The sequence below is a fragment of the Armigeres subalbatus genome, chromosome 2 (assembly GCF_024139115.2).
Source record: "Armigeres subalbatus isolate Guangzhou_Male chromosome 2, GZ_Asu_2, whole genome shotgun sequence".
NCBI classification, from domain to species: domain Eukaryota; kingdom Metazoa; phylum Arthropoda; class Insecta; order Diptera; family Culicidae; genus Armigeres; species Armigeres subalbatus.
Genome location: NC_085140.1, coordinates 444681002 through 444700387, shown reverse-complemented (window position 1 = coordinate 444700387; position 19386 = coordinate 444681002). Strand labels below are relative to the sequence as shown.

Genomic DNA, 19386 nt, shown 5'->3' with positions numbered 1-19386 from the left:
TGCGTTGATATTACCAGATTACCAGAAGAAATAGCTGTACGGATTTTGATCCTTTGATTCGAAATCCGTCCACGGTGGACGGATTTCGAGTTAGGAGTAGTTGATTTAATTCATTATTTTATCATGTTTTTCGTAGTTTTTAATGAGTAAATGTGAAACACTTCAAAAGTAGAAGCCTTCATGCGCCTGTGTCAATGATAAACGTTTTATTTACATTCGATTCCTATTTTCTAATGACTTTTTCATATACTAAGGTGCTTAAGGACATAGTTGGAAGAGTACCACGATGGCAGTCAAGATGGCACCGGACCTTCCACGGGTCAACCCCACACCTCCCGCACCCCTCTCCTACCAGCATTCGAATGCTTCGAACAGCATCGAACAAAAGTTTAATATTCAAATTACTAACCTGTTCACAGCATATTTATTCACTTCCCGTGATAATGAACATGTTTATCCAAAGAGTCCTATGTATTTCGGCTCGAATAATATCATAAATTAGCAGTTTCGTGCCAATTTATTAGCCGTTCGCGATGTGGTGGGTTTATCACTGCACTTCATTTCTTCTCAAAGGGCACTGAAAATATCAAGTTTTTACTCACTTCTCCGCACATGAACACCCCGAAATGTTGATGGAATGCAAAATAAACATCAATTTTCGAAATCAGTCACTTGTTTAAACCGAAAACTTAATATAACTGCTATTTTTGACCGAAAAAAAACGATTAAAAACTGATCGCGGAGCGAATGTTAACAACGGCACCGGCAGTAGCAAACTAATAAACAGGGTGGTTCAAAAAATAATTTTGCTCCGCCACGCTCAGTCGATTATGATTTTTTAATTTGGGTGTCATCCGATGGTTTAGGCTGGTTTGAATAGAGGCTTACCGTGTACAGGTCGTTTCAGGTTTGTATGACAGTTGATATGGCGAGGTTGAATTTAACATTATTCTGATTCTGGCACTCCGTCATTGGGCGATGGCGAGGGGGGAGACCATATGACTGGATGAAATATTCAAGAACTTCAGCTCCATAGACAATCCATATAGAATAGTCGTTCCAATAGTTGGAAGTCGTTTTTAAGCGAGGTTGCGAATCTTTAGCATGATCATTAGGCTTCTCAGAAGGCATCAGTGAAACGTGCAATTCAACAAAATATCCAGAATTTGTCTGTGACATCTATCGCACCAGGTGCAGATACTTCTAGTCTAGTCTAGTCTACACAATCGCGGAAGGGCAAATGCTTCATACAAAAAGTGTGACGTGGGGGTGAGTGGGGTATAAAATGCTATTTTTGCGTTACGTAATCAATGGATCTTTCCTGCGGTGCGGTTTTCGTTCAGTGGAGTCTCAGGAATGTTGCTTTCAGCTATGTGGGTTCTCTTTACGCCAGCGTTTGGAGGGGAGGCACTGTAGCCAGTGTAATAAGAGGTTTCGTTTCCCATACTAGTTTTCATACAAACTTGAACCGGCTTGAGCTCGAAACAGTTTTTGTTCAAATCGGTTTTTGTAGGACACTCGGAGCATGGGACGGAATTGGGTGAGCGTGGTGGTGCTGGGTCGTTTTTTGAACCACCCTACTAATATTCTTTGTTTTTTTTATAAATACGACACCAATACTACTACAGTATATGAGAGTTTTTATTGTACCAATACTTTCAAAGCTTTGTTTTGGTACTCAACCCAACTTCACCTTAAAGCTCATTGGCATTATGGAAAGGTAACAGGTTCTTAAAAAGAAGAAAGCGTGTAACAATATTGAAATACTGGCAACACAGTGAGATCAACACAGTGAGATAGAAACAAATCCTTTGTATAGCTTTCAGTGTTAATCGAGCGTTCATGCAATAAACAATCATAAGCACTATCATAAATCCGCGTGTTTTATTGGCACTATTCCGACACTTCTTACAACGACCTGCTGCTTATAAGGTAGAAGCGGTAGCCACTGGACCAACGAGCTCGTCATTTTTCAGCAGTGAGCACGCATGTTGATAAAAAGAAGCGGCGAAATTGGTGCCAAACAAAGAAATATGTTTAGCGATGAATGATGAATATATGTTCAGTGAAATGGAGATCGGAACAGTTCCCTTATGTGTAAACCTAACCTATGTAAATAAAAATGAATTTAACAGCAGATTCGAAGCAATCGGTTATAGTTCACATGATTCCCCAGTTTACAGGTGTTCTTTTGATGTTGAATAAAGACGCTTTTTCTAATATGACACAAGTTACATTTATTTCGATTTGTATATTCTTGGGTGCTACTTTGAAAAATGTTGGTTTCTAGAATGAATTCATAGCCCTTTCTGTATAACTTTGTTTGTTCAAAAAAGGCATAAAGGAATGAATTATAAATTTCACACGATTGCTTGTATGTGATTTGTGATTTAAATCCTAATATTATGTTCAGACGGCGCACGCTTTTGAACTATCATGTCGATAACTTAATTTATATAACATGTTATAACTTAGACTACAAAGATCTAGCGTGACTTCTATCGACTTCGGAGTCTTTTAATTGGTTTTTCATTTCTTAATGATTTCTAATGGAAGATTCTTTAAATTTGAATAAGAAAATATTATTTCAACATTCTTCAACAACTTTTTACAAAAGAATCCGTTCCTGACGTAATCTAATCAACAATTCAATCGTCCACAAAGAAAGATTTTTTCAGTCAGCGATACAAGTTTTTAAATTATACTTTGCTATTGCGTAAATATAAACTTTAATAGTATAAAATCTAAATAATCGTAACATGATAAATATATTTAAAATAATTCGAAACCTGACTATTAATAAAATTCTTCACTTCTCTAATTAACACAAGCCTCTCGTTTTCCTATTCGCCTAGCGTTTGTCTTTGGATATCCTTTATTTCGCGGAACAACAGTTCCTTCCACTGGCCCAAGCTGAGACTTTGCTCGTCCAAGGTGTGGTCGTATGGCACCGATGCAGGACGGTTAACTTCCTCATCTCGGGACCAGCATCGAACGTAGGGATGTGTCAATGCTTCCACAACGGTTATCCGCTCCATTGGATCGATCGTGAGCATTCGATCGAGCATATCACGGGCGTTCTGGCTGTTCACCTCCGGAAAACTGCCCTCTGCGTGTTGAAAATCCGAGTCCGGAAAAAGCCTATCGAACGATGGCCTCGGATGGAAGGGAAGATTCTCGATGTACCTCCGCGCGGAATCGGACGTCCGGGACATGAATTCTTGCGATGGGGTCCCCAGGGTGGTTGTGATCCGGTTCCACTGGTCTACGTGATCGGTTCCCGGTAGCAGCACTTGGCCTTTGATGAGTTCCGCCATGATGCACCCGATTGCCCAAATGTCCACGTTTGTGTCGTAATCCATGTAGAGGATGACTTCCGGAGCTCGGTAGTGCCGGGTGACCACGTACTGAGTTAGCATGAAATTGGTTCCTACGCTTCGCGCCAGCCCGAAGTCAAGGATCTTGAGAGAGCAATCCTTATTCACCACAATATTGGTGGGCTTGAGATCTCGGTGGATGATGCCTGCGGAATGCAAATGCTTGATCCCGCACAGAATTTGATAAATGAGAAACGAAATTCTTTCGTGGTCCAAAGGGTTGCCAATCACGGTGCTCAGGTTGCTTTCCATGCATTCCGTGAACAGATAAATGTCTTTGAAAGAGTCTAAACTTGCTTGTGGCGAGTAGGCGTATAGTAAATTGATAATCTGGAACACAAAAATTCGTTAAAATTTGTAGACATGTTGGGAATTCAAACTTGACTCACAAAAGGATGGTCCAGCATTTGCAGTAGCTTTATCTCGCGGTACGCTCGCTTCGCATGTGTTTCATCCTGGAATGGTCGGGAGAGTTTTTTGACTGCTACTTGCTTTCCAGAGGTCTTATCAATTGCGGCCCTGAAAGTTTAGTGAAATAAACAGAATAGTATTACCAGCTACATCAATAGATTTCTGTAAAATGCGAGTGATGTCATGCAATACTGAGAAATGTGTTCGGTTCGACGAGCAAAATAAAGATAGTATTTTCGTACTAATGAAATAAAACGGTTTTTCTATTCCCCTATACTTGTCTTTTAAAAGCTGAAAATAATCGCGTATTGAATCTCCACCTATCGTTTGTAAACCCACGACCTTCGTGATAAGAAGATAAGTCGATCCAGAGATTATGGGTGTTTTTTTTCCTTCCTAAACAATGGAGGGGGAATCTGCTCAACAGACATCCTGGGTTGACCAGGAAGTGTGGGGTTAGGGATCACCGAGGGAGGCAGGACTACATTCCCGACCCGCTAAACCGTTTCCATTGCCGCCAAGCCCATAGCCCCTTCGGTATAACCAGGAAGTAATGCTTCAAAGGGGGGGCAGTGCACAACGCACCCTCGAGGTTAGCTGCGTGTCCTTGCAGCACCGAATATCGTAACTTACTTTTTTAGAAGAACATCATGGTATCGTGCCAGCGCGTTGCCGGCTTTCCAGGTGGCCTTACCACGCCCTATGTCCTCGGAAGGTGGGAAGGGTCGACTTCGCGCCTGCTTCCCTCTGCACGACTGGTATCAAGAATGATGATGCCGCGTGCACCCCAAATTGACCTTTCTGCGATAGGGCCTATTCGCCAGCACACAGAGGGACTTGCCGACGCGAGGCCTACGCCTGCCCCAGCCTTGACGAGGACCCCTTTCCGTCCTCGGGCTCGGAACCCGCCCGGTTGACCGACGCCGCGAAAGCGACGATACCATGTTGTTCTTCGCGCGGCCACTTGTTCGATAAAAGGATCGAGTTCGACCACAGAGCATGACCACCGGTATGACCCATGAAGCCGACTCCGATCCCTTGGACCACCTCTTATTTGCGCCTGAACTAGCCATTCTTGAGTCCACGCGCCACCTTCTGTGTAGCTCCGAGACGATATGGGCGATAGCCGATAAAACGGCGTTCCAGCCAACTTCATCTTTACACATCTTCCGAACTAGGTTGTCCGGGGTAGTGTCCAGACCGCATTGCGCGAAAACGTAAGCACACGAAAAACACGTGTTCCGCCGTTTCCTCTAAACCTGCGCACACCAAACACTCGGGCGATGCCGAGCAAGCCAGCTGCGTTACCTGCACTTTGATTTTGCAGCACGCTTAAACGCCGGGCACATCGAACCCCCCAAGGGGTGCTTGCTGTTCATAGCTTTGCTGGAACAAATCACACAATTGGGAGGGTTCGTGCAGCATTGTGCCTTATGTCCCTCCAATCCGCTGCGTCGGCAGAGATTGCTTCTGTCAGGGCCTTTGCATTGCAGTCCCATTGCTTGTGCCCCGGTTCCAGGCACTTGAAGCAAACTTCGGGTTGCTCGTATATGCGCACAGGGCATACCGACCATCCCACCTTGACGCTCCCTAACTTGACTACCTTGGAGGTGTCCGCTGCAGATAGCCGAACCAATGCTATCTGCGTCCCTGCCGGACCTTTCCGTAGCCGAACGGCTGCGGTGGGCGTCTCCACTTCACACTGTCGCCGCAGTGCCGTGACGAGCTCTTCGACTTCAGTGATCTCGTCCAGGTCTTTAACCCTTAGATTCACCTCCGTCGTGAGTGCCCTCACCTTGACCGTCTCGCCTAGGACCTCCTCCGCCAACTTCTTGTAGGCGGCGCCCTTTTGCGAGACGCCCCGCTTCAGCTCGAGTATCATCTCGCCCATCCGGGTACGTCTTATTCGACGTACGTCGGCGCCGAGTTCACCGAGCTTGACGTCACTCCTCATCGCCTTCAAAACATCCGAGTACTTAGCCTCGTCCGCCGTGATGTCTAGGGCATCGCCCCTGGAGTGATTGGCGCCTACCCTAGACTTCTTGCTACCCTCATTCGCCTGGGCCTTCTTTTCGGCCCTTGACGTCTTCGGTTTCCTCTTGTTCTTGACCAGGGTTCAGGAGGCGTCATCCCCCTCTATTTCCCTGGTCTGGTGCGGCTGAGAACTTTCAGCCTGCCGTAACCCCTTACCACCGTCTTTCCTGAGTGGACGGACCTTTCCAGGTCCTTCCTCCCCCGGTTTTGGAGGTACCTGACCGGGGTTCAGCTTCCCAGCCCCACTACCCTTATTCGAGGTAGTAACCCTCCGCGTTTTGGAGCAGCCCCCAGGGTAGAGGTGTGCGCCGGTCAAATATTCATCGGCGGCGGCGTTTGTCAGAATTTTGGTCGGCCGCGGCGGCGTTTTCGGCGTCACGCCGATAGCCATTTTAGCCGGTGGCGGCGGCGGCGTGCATCGGCGTGCATCGGCGTGGCGTTTTTTTTTATCACGTCCCTTAATTTTTTTGCCTTTTTCCTAAATATTTATTTGGAAATTATTTAGGACAAATCAAGCATCCGAAAGATATTCAATTTGCAAAAAAAACTAACCGCGATGGAGGTTTGTACTCTGATGGCTTTTCCGCAAATGTGACCTTTAAGTGGTCTTGTTGTGTAGGGGTTATCACGCCTATCTAGAGAGTAGGAGGTTGAGAGTTCCAGTCCCTCCAAGACACGTGGATTCTTTTCGCAAATTTCATATCAATTTGTCCATTTTGAAACATGTGCTGTGCATATGCACAGCCAAGATATTCAACAAAAAAAAGGTTTTCGAGTTGCCGAATAATATGCAGTTAATTGTAATTTTCCTCGGGAACTACTCTGAAGTTTAGACAAATCTATGGAATTACCAAGAGAAGCTTTCAGCAAAAAATTCGTCATGAGAAACTCGTCAGAATTTTCACGAGAAATTGTTCTAAATTTCTACAGGAAAATCCTCGGAATATACATGGAAAGTTCTTGTCGAGTTTCTGTTGAGTATTCTTCGAAATTTACTTCATAATTGTAGGAAAGTGCGACTGATAGAATGGGTGTTTTAACGTTGGCTTGCTCAGACTAAAATAATTAGTCTCCGGAATTTGACGTGAACTTTAATAGAATTTCCGCGAATGATTGTTCAAAATGTAGATTTTAATATGAAAAATCTTTGCATTTAAACGGAAAATTGTTCGGAATTTTTAAGGAATTTTAGGAAATTCTTTGTACAATAGATGTTTGACAACTGAAACTTATTCAACTGCAATGCTTTCTAACTTCAATTTAATAGTTACATCAGTTTTGTAGTTATCGGACCGCTAAACTTCGAAACGATTTTAAATTCGATGATAGCTGCATTGCGCTGAACAATCAAATGTACTTATATTGCATCTGAAGTTGTCGGACGTGACAATAGTTGGACGTTTAGAACGTTTAGAACTGCATTCGCTAACTAAAACGAAAACATGTTGCAGTTATCGAACGACTAGTGTATTGTCCATAAGACATTCTTGGGAAATTCAGTTGGCCGAAAGCGTCAAGCGGCCGAACTGATAATTTGGCCGAAAAAATCGTTTACCCTAACAGGTCGTTTGGCCGAATAGGTCATCTAATCAAATCCTATTAAGCTGTAGTTTGGTCGAAAGCGACATACAGCCAAAAGGAACATTCGGCCGAACTGGTAATTAGGCCGAAAAAATCATTTAACCAAATAAATCATTAGACCGAAAATGCCGTGTGGTAGGAATGGTCATTTGACACGAAAATATCCTTTCTGCAAAATACCCTTCCGGCCAAATGGCAATTTCTGTCAAATGACCTATTCGGCCGAACTTGTTTTTTTATTCAATTCCGTCAAACAACACTTTTTGAAGAAGGTTGTCTTGCAGACAGGACATTTTTGGGCCAAATGGCTCTTTTTCCCAAATGACAATCAACCGGCATTTTTTGTAATAAACATTGTGAGCTGATAGAGCACTTATTCAACCAAAAATGGTCTTCTACAATAAAAAACTAGCTTATTCAGCCTCAATTGTTTGTTGGGTATTCAGTCAAACGACTTTTTCAGCCTGTTAGGACAAACTGTTACGGTCAAAATCCGGCCAAATGTTCCTGTACGTCGCTTACGACTCAACTACATTTTCTGTCAAACCTGTTTCGACCAGATAACAGTTACCGTTAAACGCTTAGTTCTGCTAATGGTACTCGGTTAGATTACTTTTGGCCTAAAAGCCAGTATCGACTTAAAAGTAGAGAGGCTACGAAATTTTGTTCAATGGTCAAATGACATTTTCCGCTGAATGGCCCATTCTGTCAAAAACCTTTTCGGCCAAACAGCATTTTCGGCCAGACGACCTGTTAGGACAAACGGCTTTCTGTGCCAAATTACCCGTCTGTCGCCTTCCGTCAATGGAATTTCCCAAGAATTTCTTATCGAAAATAGAAAGAATGTTTTGAAGTAATCCAAAAACATTTCTTGAAAATTCCGAGCAATTTTCCAAAGAATTTTTCGTTGAAATCTATATTTTGAACCATCTTCTGCAGAAACTTTGAAGAATTGGAAATGCCGGAGTTTTTCTCGTGAAAATTCTACAGTCTCCCGCGGATATTGCAAAAAAAATCTGTTTTAAAGTTGGCTTTGCCAATCTAGCCGTCTAGTGATGAACTTCTCCCTGCGAAAAAAAGCAATCTAATAAAGAATAAAAAAAACTAACCATCTTAAATGATCTAGATTGAGGAAGTGTAAATTTCGAAAAATTCTCAACAGAACTTTCCGTGCATATTCTGAATATTTTCCTAAGGAAATTTTGAACAACTTCCGTGAAAACTCTGAAAATAATTTCCAAATGAATATTCTTGAAAAACTTGAAGAATTTTCTGACGAAATTCAAAAGATTCTCCCGTTAATGTGTTGAAAATATCCAAAATGACCGATTCAGCCGAACTTTCGATCGAATGTTCATTTCGGTCAAATGGCCCTTTCGACCAAATGACTATTTCTGCCTATTAAGCTATTCATCTAACCATTTCTTTCAGCCAAAGAAACTATCCGACCAAATGACATTCTATGCTAGATACCCTAGCAAAGACTGAAAATGTAATGAGTACATATATAAAACATATTTTGATTTTGACTTAAAATTGATTCATAATTTGTTTTCAAATATGAATAATCATGATTGAGTACATATTTTGATCTAATTTTGTTATCTTGTTACTTGTTTTGTTATCGGAAACCAATATCAAAATTAGTTTTCTATTTGCTCTCAATGACAGCAGGAATAGCTTTCCATTTGATGTCACAGTAAGACTTTTCTGCTATACGTTTTGTTACTCAACCGTTAAAACGACCAAAAAGATATCAAGTTAAGTAATAATAATCCATTATTTCACAACATTGAAACAAGTTATCGATTTGCTCTCAATCTTTGCTCGGATAGGCTTCTACCAAATAGTCTTTTCGGTTAAACGACATATTCGGCGAAACAACTTTCAGCCTTGTGATCTCCTTCCATATGGCTTTCTGCTGAACGCCTCTTTTCCATTCAAAAATTAATTTCAATGGTAAATTCTTTGGATTTCAAAGAGAAATCCTTCGCAATTTACACACAAAGTTTTTCTTAGTTTTTACGGAGTGATTTTCAAAAATTCAAGTATAAATTGGATGGGATTTACATGGAAATCATTGGTATCTTCACGGAAAAATCTCTGGTGTTTCAACGTGATGGATCAGGAAATTATACAGGAAATCCATTGAATGTTCAGAATTTCCACTTCCACTTCCAAAATTCTGCGGACATCTTCAAATTTGTATCGGCGTGGAAAATTATAGATAAGCGGCGTGACAATTTTTAAACGGCGGCGCGCCGATGCAAAAATGTCAGCGGCGGCGGCGTGCCAAAAACTGCCGGCGGCGGCGGCGTGGCGCGGCGGCGCACACCTCTACCCCAGGGAGCTCATCCCCTGGAGACTGTCTCCCCCGTTTTTGTGTCTGCTCCGTTGGAGCAGTCACCCCCGACGTACCCGCAAATACTTGAGCCTCAGTCTGGGTAGACTTTGGCACCACCGTCTTCGCTGGCACGCCTTCGGCCGATTCGACCTTGCCCGAGTCCGCGAATCCTTGGGCCTTAGTCTGGGTAGACCTCGACTCCACCGATTTCACGGGTTTACACTTGGCCGTCCCGACCGCCCTCTCCAACTTGGCGTCCAGCATCGACTTTCGAAGTTTCTGCAAGCTCCTCTTGAGGTCCTTGCTGATATTATGCTTCGATGACGCAAAGTCGATGATGGCGTCCAGCTGTTCCGTCGCCACCTCGAAGGCCGAAAGCCCATCGCGTTTGCGGTTCATCGCCTCCACAAGAGATTATGGGTGTAGATAACGTCCGGTGTAGTGGTGTTCCGACTATCCTAGACGTGTATGTTCTTGTGTGATGATCTACTCGAACTGATCTTCAGCAACGGATCTACATACATGTAATAGATTTTCATGATGCTTCATGACATTCAACACTTAACTGAGTAATTGAGCTATCAAGCTCTTGCCTCGATCGTGAACGACTCGGATAGTCCCCAGCATCGGATCTATCCTACTCTCAATTTCCCCAACAGCATGAGCTCCCCCGACTTTTTCCTGTTGCTGTTCCGTGCTTCAACCTCGTTGCAATGCAACGTACACACCAGTCAAGCAGTTTGACGAACATTGACTCCGCCTCCAAGAAAACCCTTCGGTTGCTGCTTTGTTTGAACGTGTGTGATGTTGTTCGAACAACCATTTGACAGTTGGCGGCTCGGTTGGAAAAAATTAAAACGGTTTGATTTTGGTTTGAGTTGTCGGGGGCGGAGTCTAGGTTCGCCGAACATGTTTGAGCATTTGTAGTGAAGTTGCACAAACCTCCATATATTTTTTGATGGTTGGTGCTCAAGTTGGCGCTTCGGTCGTTCGTGTGTGATATTGTTGGTCGAATAAATTGATTGTTTGTGCCGCTGTTGGTAAAACTTGATGGTTGTTGGAATGAACGAGAGGTGGAGTCAATGTTGGTCAAACTGCTTGACCGTGTGTACGTTCCATAAGATGTTGACTATCCTGGTCGTCAATCCACGGCTCTGCGTTCTGGAACATTCGTCCGACGAAGTTATCGGAGAAAGTGAGGAAGGAACGTTGAAGTACGCTTTCAACGTCGCACTCCTCTCCGCTCCGAAACGGGACATGCGAACAGGATTGGCTGAGCCGATTCTGTCACAACTGGACATCACGGACAGGCGAAAGAAGCCGCATGTCTGAACCTGTGCAGGTACCACCTGATGCATCCGTAGCCTTTAAAGAACTGGGTCGAGTTCGAGTTGTTTTAACGAATAAAGTAGTTTATACCGGCAAGATTGGCAAAATACCCCTATGTGGGACGGTACGTGGAGGAGGCGAATGAACCACGAGTTGCATCATCTGTTGGGAGAACCATCCATCGTTCACACCGCGAAAATCGGAAGACTGCGGTGGGCCGGGCACGTTGCCGAATTTTGTAGTCAGAAAATTCACGAAAAGTTTTTGTTGAGTATATTCTTAAAAATTTACACAGATAATTCTTCAGATTGTTCAAAATGTGGACATCAACAAATAAATTGGATTTCAACGACAAGTTGTTCGACATTTTATAGGAAATGCATTGTAATTTGCACGGGATTTTTTTTTAAATATGGAAAATTCTTAGGAATTTCCACGATTTTTACGAAATTTACGACTTCGACGTGATTTTTTTAAAGGTTCACGGAAAACTGTTGTAAAAACGAAGTAAAAGTTGGATTTCTAAGGAATTTCTTTGGATTTCTACAGGGAATTCTTTGTGTTGTCCATTTAAAAAATAATTCGGAAATTATAAATAAAAGAAGATTGGTCGTTTGGCAGAAAATCATCAAGCCGAATTGCATTTGACCGAAATGAACCTTTGGCCGATATGTTTTTTTGACAGAAAGGGCCATTTGATTGAAAATGTCATTGATGATTATGTACGGGTTGTATGGTCAAAAACATTCAACTGTTTGGCCAAATAACATTTTCGGCCAAATGGCCTTTCTGCCAAACGACCATTTCAGCCAAAAACATCTTTTTGGTTGAACGGTTTTTTCGGCCAAATGGCCAGTAGGGTGAACAACATTTTTTCCGAATGTCCATTTCGGCTAGATCAGTTTTTGTTTGTTCGGCCAAATGACATATTTTTGCGAAGATTACTTTTGGATGAGAAGAAAATGAAGATCGCCTTGATTGGTGAACAAAGTTTCAGTGATGAGGTTATGAATATCGACAAAACCGTGATAGGAATAGAGCAGGGTTTAAAGTGGTTTGAACAAAAAGTTCGATCTCGTGTTGATTTCAGAGGTTGCGGCATTATTTGATTCGAGCTTAAGCCGCTGTGGTGGAGGATGAGTCAGAGAAGCAACATCAGGTAAAGATTTGTTTGCATATCGAGGATATTTTGAAGAATTTTAGACAAAAATTGTATGTGGTTGCGAATGAAGAGGAATCCGAATCCGTGAAGGACGGTAAGAAAATGGGTATTGAAGACAGAAAAGAGGAGAAAGAAGAGCACAAGGAGAAAATTAAAAGCGGTAAAGAACAAGGTAGAGAAGAACAGAATGGGAAGAGTTTCAAATTTGGAAGCAAGAAAAGTTATAGGGGAACAGACGGCTCTGGCAGGTTTTGTTCTATTATTGGCAGGGGGGTTTTTGTCGACCGAATTTTATGAAATTTGGCCACAATATTCTTTGATATGCAAAGAATGTTTGGGCCAAATTTGAGTATAATCAGTCATAAAAAACCCCCCTGACAATAATAGAACAAAACCTGCCAAAGCCGTCATTACCCCTACAACGAGATCCGCCGAACGGTTACAGTATGCACTGATGACTATCAGGCAGCAGCCGATGAATACTCTTTAGATTTTGGGCGTTGCGGTCTGCGCTGAACGCTGACACCCAGACTGCAATTCAGTACCGCAGTATTGGAATCACCACGCTTGTCGTTGACGCGATATGAGTGTTATGACGCAGTAGTCGCCATGATTCGTCAAAGCTCAGCTGAGTTATCGTTAAGTGTCACCCCTAATTCATTGCCTAATTGTAATGCCAATGAAGAAGAAGAAGATATACTTACATTACAGCTCCTTGGGCCCCGATGCCCAACTGTCGCGTAAGAACAAATCGGCTCGGCACCTCAAAGTAGACATTTTGGTCGATCGGGTAAGGCTGGTGTTCTGCGGCCGAAGGAACCTGGAAATATTAAGAATATCATTTCATCAGAGTAGCAATTAATCAGCATTCACTTTTGCTTGAGAATCAATAATAATAAAAACTTCGGAAAAATTTCTAAATCGATTTTTTATGCCTTATCCCTTATGTCTTAGAAATGCATGAAACGTCGAGATCCGGAGGTAACTCGAAAACAATAAAAACAATTCGACAGTGGAATGGGTCAATGAGGCCGTTTATCTTGGCTTGACTCTATAGTGGTCACTGGAATAACAGTGAGTGATTGAGTGCCGTTGGTAATCGAATCCAACCATATTAATAAAGACAAGAGTCAGTTGATATCTGAGCGTGCAGCTTAAAACATCTCGGTGTTACTTGTCTCGTATCCGAAATAGATACCCGTATATATATAATCACAGATATATTAGACTCTAGACAGCAAGCTTATTTTCAGACAACAGGTTGACAAAACAGTGACGAAGTGCAATGTTTTGTTAAAGTTACTGTATCCGGTCTGCCGTAATCTGAAAAAGTAACGTTTGCGCCAAATTACAAAATGCATGTTTTCCATGGATGATCCTCAACACCCCTCTAAGGACACGAACATCTGAGGTCCACCATCTGGTAGGGATGAAAACACCGTGATCCGGTAGCTAGTCCCACCCTAGGTTATCCAATTTTGTAGTGTATATAGTAGCCATGTTATTAAATTGTTAGTCTTAGGATAAAATTTAAAAACCAAAGCCTAAATAGGCTAGTTTATAGAATTTTGCAATGCAATTGGTATAAATAGGAAGTTTTAAAATTTGAAAACAAACACAAAGATCACTTAAAATGTGAAAATAATTAAAATAAACACTTGATTGTAATTACTTTTACTACTACTAGTTAGGGGAACTGCTCCTGGACTTCATCTCATGGCTCCGATATTCATCCCATCAAAAACAAAGCAATGGAAAGAAATTTGGTTTGTTTATTATTTTTGTGCTGTAAGCACGCATATTGACAAAAAGAAGCGACCTATTTGGTGCCGTACTTCTTTGTTTAGCGATAAGATGGATATATGTTCAGTGAGATGGAGATCGGGACAGTTCCCCTTTAAAATAACACTATTTTGCAGAGCGATGTGTATCTAACAAACGTTCCAATTATTTAGTCAGAGGTTGACGTCCATACAAAATCTTTTCGAAATTAAAACTAACTTGCAGAATAAGTTGTTTGGAAATGAGTCATTACCTATTTTGGAATTTACTAATCGGTATCCGTTTTATTCAGCTCAAAAGAGCAAATAACCTTCTTGGGCGAGTGATGATAAATTCCTCTAAAACAGTGACAAGTGACAAGGTAGTGTTGTGACGCATGAAACCGAAGATGTGCGAATTTCTTCTTTCTAATTATGTATTATGCAGATATAAAAAGTTATGTCACGGCACGGTTTGAATGACCTCGCTCAAGTTGTTGGTATACAAACCGGCTTATTCATCGAGTGGCGTCCGGTCCCGGTCAACTTGCGCTCTGTTTACATTCGCTGCATCTCGCGCACGTGATTCTAAAAGAAAAAAAAACGCGAAACCACTCTCCATTTCTCACCGTTTTACATACGCGCGCGCGAATCAGCAGCTTGGCCCTCTCTCGCCTCGTGCCGGTGCGGCTCATATATGAGTCATGTTCGCGTGCTCGCGTAATTGCTTTTTCGCTCGATGCTCTCAGACGACGCGCGAGGGTTTTCTTGAATGAAATCATAGCACATCGTCATCATCGGATATGCATAACCGGGGCGCGTGCGACTAGTTTGCCTGCACGTCATCGATGAGCTATTACGCGGGACGATCGTGACGTGATCGTTTCCAGTTCAAGCTGGCCTTTCCAAAACATACTCGCCCGCTGATTCCGCATTTGGCGGTTATGAAAGAAAGCTCCTATCTTGAGCGCAGTCCCTTTCGAGGGTTGTGATTAGATTGGAAACGCTGCATTACTTAGTAGTGACGTCAGTCGTCACCGTGGAGCAGCGCTATCCATGGATGATAAGGAGATGCCTTAGAATGCTCTCGGAATTGATGGCGAGAGTGTGTACGTCTGGGGAGAGTGTAAATTGAAATCGGTTCGTGGAACGCAGTTCTGTGTGATCTCATCAATTAAAAACCTGAATTAATTTACATTTTGCGAGACGATGCTTTTCGTACACTGTGTTTTGCCATAAATATCGCTTCTAATAATTTTCAGAACTAACTAATGTGCTACAATTTGTCACAACACATAATGTTTTTGAGCTGAATTTTGGCTGCTTGATTGACTGCTATTTTGTTGGCAGTTCAATTGGGGGTATACGTTCAATAATTTCGAATAGACTTTCAAAAAATGTTTAAAAATTAAGATTAAATTATTTCTTTTCCCGGTTGCATTTCATTGGAAGTTTTGTTTATAAGGAACGTTTGTAACATTTCTTTTGGAATGACCTCTATTTTATACTTCTTCACGAGCTTCAAACGTTTCTAAAACCCATCGGGACGGCAAGCGGCACGCACGGTCTGCATGGGCATTTCGTTCCAGATTTTGAGAATTACTTCTTGAACTGGTCCAAGTTAGTAACCTTGTATTCGTACAGCTTTAATATAATAAAGGACCAAACAAGTAAGTTAAGAGGGTTCAAATCCGGGAAGCTGGGAGGTCGCAAAGTTTTGTCTAAAAAGTCGATGAAATTGGCCCCATATAAGGCTTAAATCGCATTTTCCGTGTATAAAAGGTTATCGTCCTATTGTAACACGTAGGGCTGACCTCCGTCTTATCACCGGGCCACTGGGGGCATCAATCGTCCCAAAAACCTTAGTTTTGAAGTGCGTCGCAATGATTTTGACCTTCAAAAACGGCTATTTATGATGCCTCAATTCATTTTCAACGCGCGTAATGAACAAACAACATGTGACAGAATGTCAACACTACACACATCCGATAGCGTATATATACCGCTTACGCTGACACCAATACTAATACAGAATATGAACATTGGGCTTACAAACACAATGATCAAACATTTGTATTCGAACTTATTGAACACCCTGTACAGAAATATGAATCAATTTGGACATTGCGTTTAAGAATTATTCGAATCCACTTTTGTTTTGACCCTTCCTTCGGAAGTGGCTATAATTTTATTTTGTATGCAATACGCAGGCGCGTTAGCTATTAATCTACTAATGAATTTATTGAATTATGAAATAAAATGTATGGTACCTGAAACAAATTCACTTTAATATTGAAAATAATACTATTACGAATGATATGATATGAATTTTTTTTTTCTGATTTGTTTCATAAGCGATAAATTGATACTGGCTTCAGAGGTGAGCCAGCCAAGGGCTGAAAGCCTCTTAAAAAGACAATAATAATAATGATAATAATAATGATACTAATTGTGGAACGGATAGAAGCATTTATCAAACAATCTTCTCAGCCAATCAAAAACGTAAAAATTGAAAGGGATTCCGAAAATTTTCTCAGTGAAATGCATGTAGCAAATGTGAGCATGTATTAAGACCGGGGAATCAATTTTTCTTGGATGCGCTTGCAAAACAAGCGACAAAAGAGAATCAATGACAAAGCTTTGTTTTTGTCGGAAATAGATCCGGAAAAAATTGTCAGAAACAAAAAAGAAGACAATTTTGTTGCTAACTTTTTATCCCGTAATTTTGCATTATCTCTACAGCAAATTTTGGTTTTATGCTATCGTAGTTTCTGCTTTTATGCAAATATTCGAGAATCTAAGTCTAATTACGAAAATAGCCTCGTATTTTCGGAAATATCGGAAATATCTGTTGATGTCAATTTACACAAGAGAAGGTTGAGCCGAGACGAATTTTCTTCGAAGTGATTACAACTGATAAAATCCTATGTAGAATGAAACTGCAATTTTCATTTCTGGCTTCTAGCGGGCAGGAGATTTAAGGAGTTTACATCGCTAGACTAATGGGAGAGCTCCATTCTATTGAAATCATTCATATTTTGAATATATGAATATAATTTACGGTGTAAATCATGGAAATAGTTCAGCGGGACAGTTGTGCCGAGAAATATAGCCCGTGTTTGCAGATTTCTACGCATATTAGTCCCGCTGAGTGATCGATTTCTTTAAGACTAAAATAAAAACCCCCCTAAAAAATAAGAAATTTTCCATAAACAATTAGGAAATTATCAATAAAGTAATCAGGGTATGAGCAAAAAATAAATATAAAATTTCCACAAATAGTGCAAAAACTTCACAAACAATTAAGAATTTTCATCAAAATAAAAACTAATAAGCACTTTTGAAAGTAAAAATTGCAATTATAAAAGATGAAATTTCCATAATGTTCCACGAAAAAAATTCAAAATTTCCATAAATAAATAAATTCTTCTTCTTCCTATTGGCATTACATCCCCACACTGGGCAAGAGCCGCCTCGCAGCTTAGTGTTCATTAAGCACTTACACAGTTATTAACTGCGAGGTTTCTAAGCCAAGTTACCATTTTTGCATTCGTATATCATGAGGCTAACACGATGATACTTTTATGCCCAGGGAAGTCGAGACAATTTCCAATCCGAAAATTGTCTAGATCGGCACCGGGAATCGAACCCAGCCACCCTCAGCATGGTCATGCTTTGTAGCAGCGCGTCTTACCGCACGGCTAAGGAGGGCCCCAATAAATAAATTAGCAATAAACAATTACAGAATTTTCCACAAAATACATATTTTTTCCACAAAAAAATAAAAATTTCCCACGTCAATAAAAACAGAAACAATAGAAAAGTATGAAAATTTCCATAAAAAAATCTAAAAAAGCAATAAAATTGAGCAATTCTCCATAAATGATTCCTTCTTCAAAAGCGTTCAAAGTTCATGGAGGATTTTATGAAAAAAAAATTATGGAAAATTTCTAATTCCTCATGAAAATTTTATGTTGGTGCCCATAGGAATGGTACTCACTGATCATTTTTTCAAGTCTGTCCACTTTCAATGGTGAAAATTAGGCCGATACAAATATTAAATTTATTTTATGTCCGACAGCTCTCGGAAGGTACGACGGGGGGAGGGGGGAATAAAAAAATAACAAGAAACAAAAAAAAAAAATCTAAATGCAATTATTCCATGGACAATTTCAAATTTTTATAGAAAATGATAGCAAAGAATGTTTAGATAAAGCAAAGAATATGAATATTTGTAACATATTTATTCAGTAGTGAATATATAATTGTGGGGCCCTCCTTAGCCGTGCGGTAAGACGCCCTACTATTTGTTAGCGGATGGACTGCGGGGATTTTTTGTATAGTCGTACGGAGGACATTTCGCCTCTCAACCCCCACACGATCTGAGATGTCTTCTCAGGTATTTGGTTGGAACCTTGCTTATTGGGAGTTAAAGTTTTATTAAAAATAAAACATTCTTCTGATTCGTATCGAGTTCGTTTATTTCTCGGTTAAGGTTTCGTCGCCAGGAGATTTAAGGTTTGCCTCTGCTACGATGTCCTGCGGATTCCTGTCCAGCGCTTGCTTGTAGATTTCTTCTCCAGTCTTACGTGGTGTGTGACCGACCTACGTCCATTAACATAGTAGAGATGCTGTTGATATCGGATTTCGATGGACGTTGACATCGGTTGATGAATACTCGCAAATCTATGTGATCTCTGCTAATACACACCAGCTCCTACTGGCGTATAACATCACAGATTTCACGTTAGAGCTGCGCATTCGGGGTTTGGTGCATTGCCTGAACCAATTGGATCTGGTCCGCCGCCCGTTGTTGGCTAGTTTTGGTTTTTGACCTTCTCCACTGTTTGCCCGCCAATCGCACAGTTGAAGTTGTTCACATCCAACGATTTGATCTTATTGACGTTGATGGTAGAGCACTGTTGCGTTGATAAGGCAGTATCATCATCTGGGATGAGGTCTTTTGATTGCTCTATGGTGGTGGGATTTCGTCGATTTCGATGGGCAACAGCAACAGAGATATAATACATCCATCCTTGCCTCACTCTAGCGATTGCATTGTGCAGGACTCAGTACCAACTAGAGGGACTCTTGAAATTCATTGACCTGCTCGAAGATGATGCAAAGCGTTACAGAATGGCTCTGACTTGATCGTGCGCGACGGAATCCTGCCTGCTGTCGTCGGAGAATTGTCACCCTTCCCTTTTAGGATAAGTCGTCGAAACTTCAAAAAAGTTGTTCTAAGTGTCGAGCCAGCGTTTCAGCTAATCAGTTGGTTCGGTGGGTGACTGACATGCCACGTCTTTTTCTAGCATCCACAGATTTGTCCTTGCTCCAATCATGCGTCGTAGAAGAGGCTATTATTGACGGTTGTTTCGGCTTTTCTTC

General features: G+C 41.4%; 1 protein-coding gene across 2 annotated transcripts in view; it reads right to left on the bottom strand.

Moving 5' to 3' along the window:
• Positions 1-2231: 2231 nt before the first annotated feature.
• The window catches only part of LOC134218129 (stress-activated protein kinase JNK-like), a 50449-nt gene continuing 33294 nt past the window's right edge, over positions 2232-19386 (bottom strand). For both annotated transcript variants that reach the window (XM_062697006.1, XM_062697005.1), the window contains exons 2-4: positions 12943-13058; positions 3767-3896; positions 2232-3707 (exon numbers count right to left, since the gene is read on the bottom strand). In XM_062697006.1, the coding sequence (XP_062552990.1) occupies positions 2844-3707; positions 3767-3896; positions 12943-12944 (996 nt within the window). In that variant the 5' untranslated portion in view covers positions 12945-13058 and the 3' untranslated portion in view covers positions 2232-2843. The remainder of the gene's footprint in view (positions 3708-3766; positions 3897-12942; positions 13059-19386) is intronic.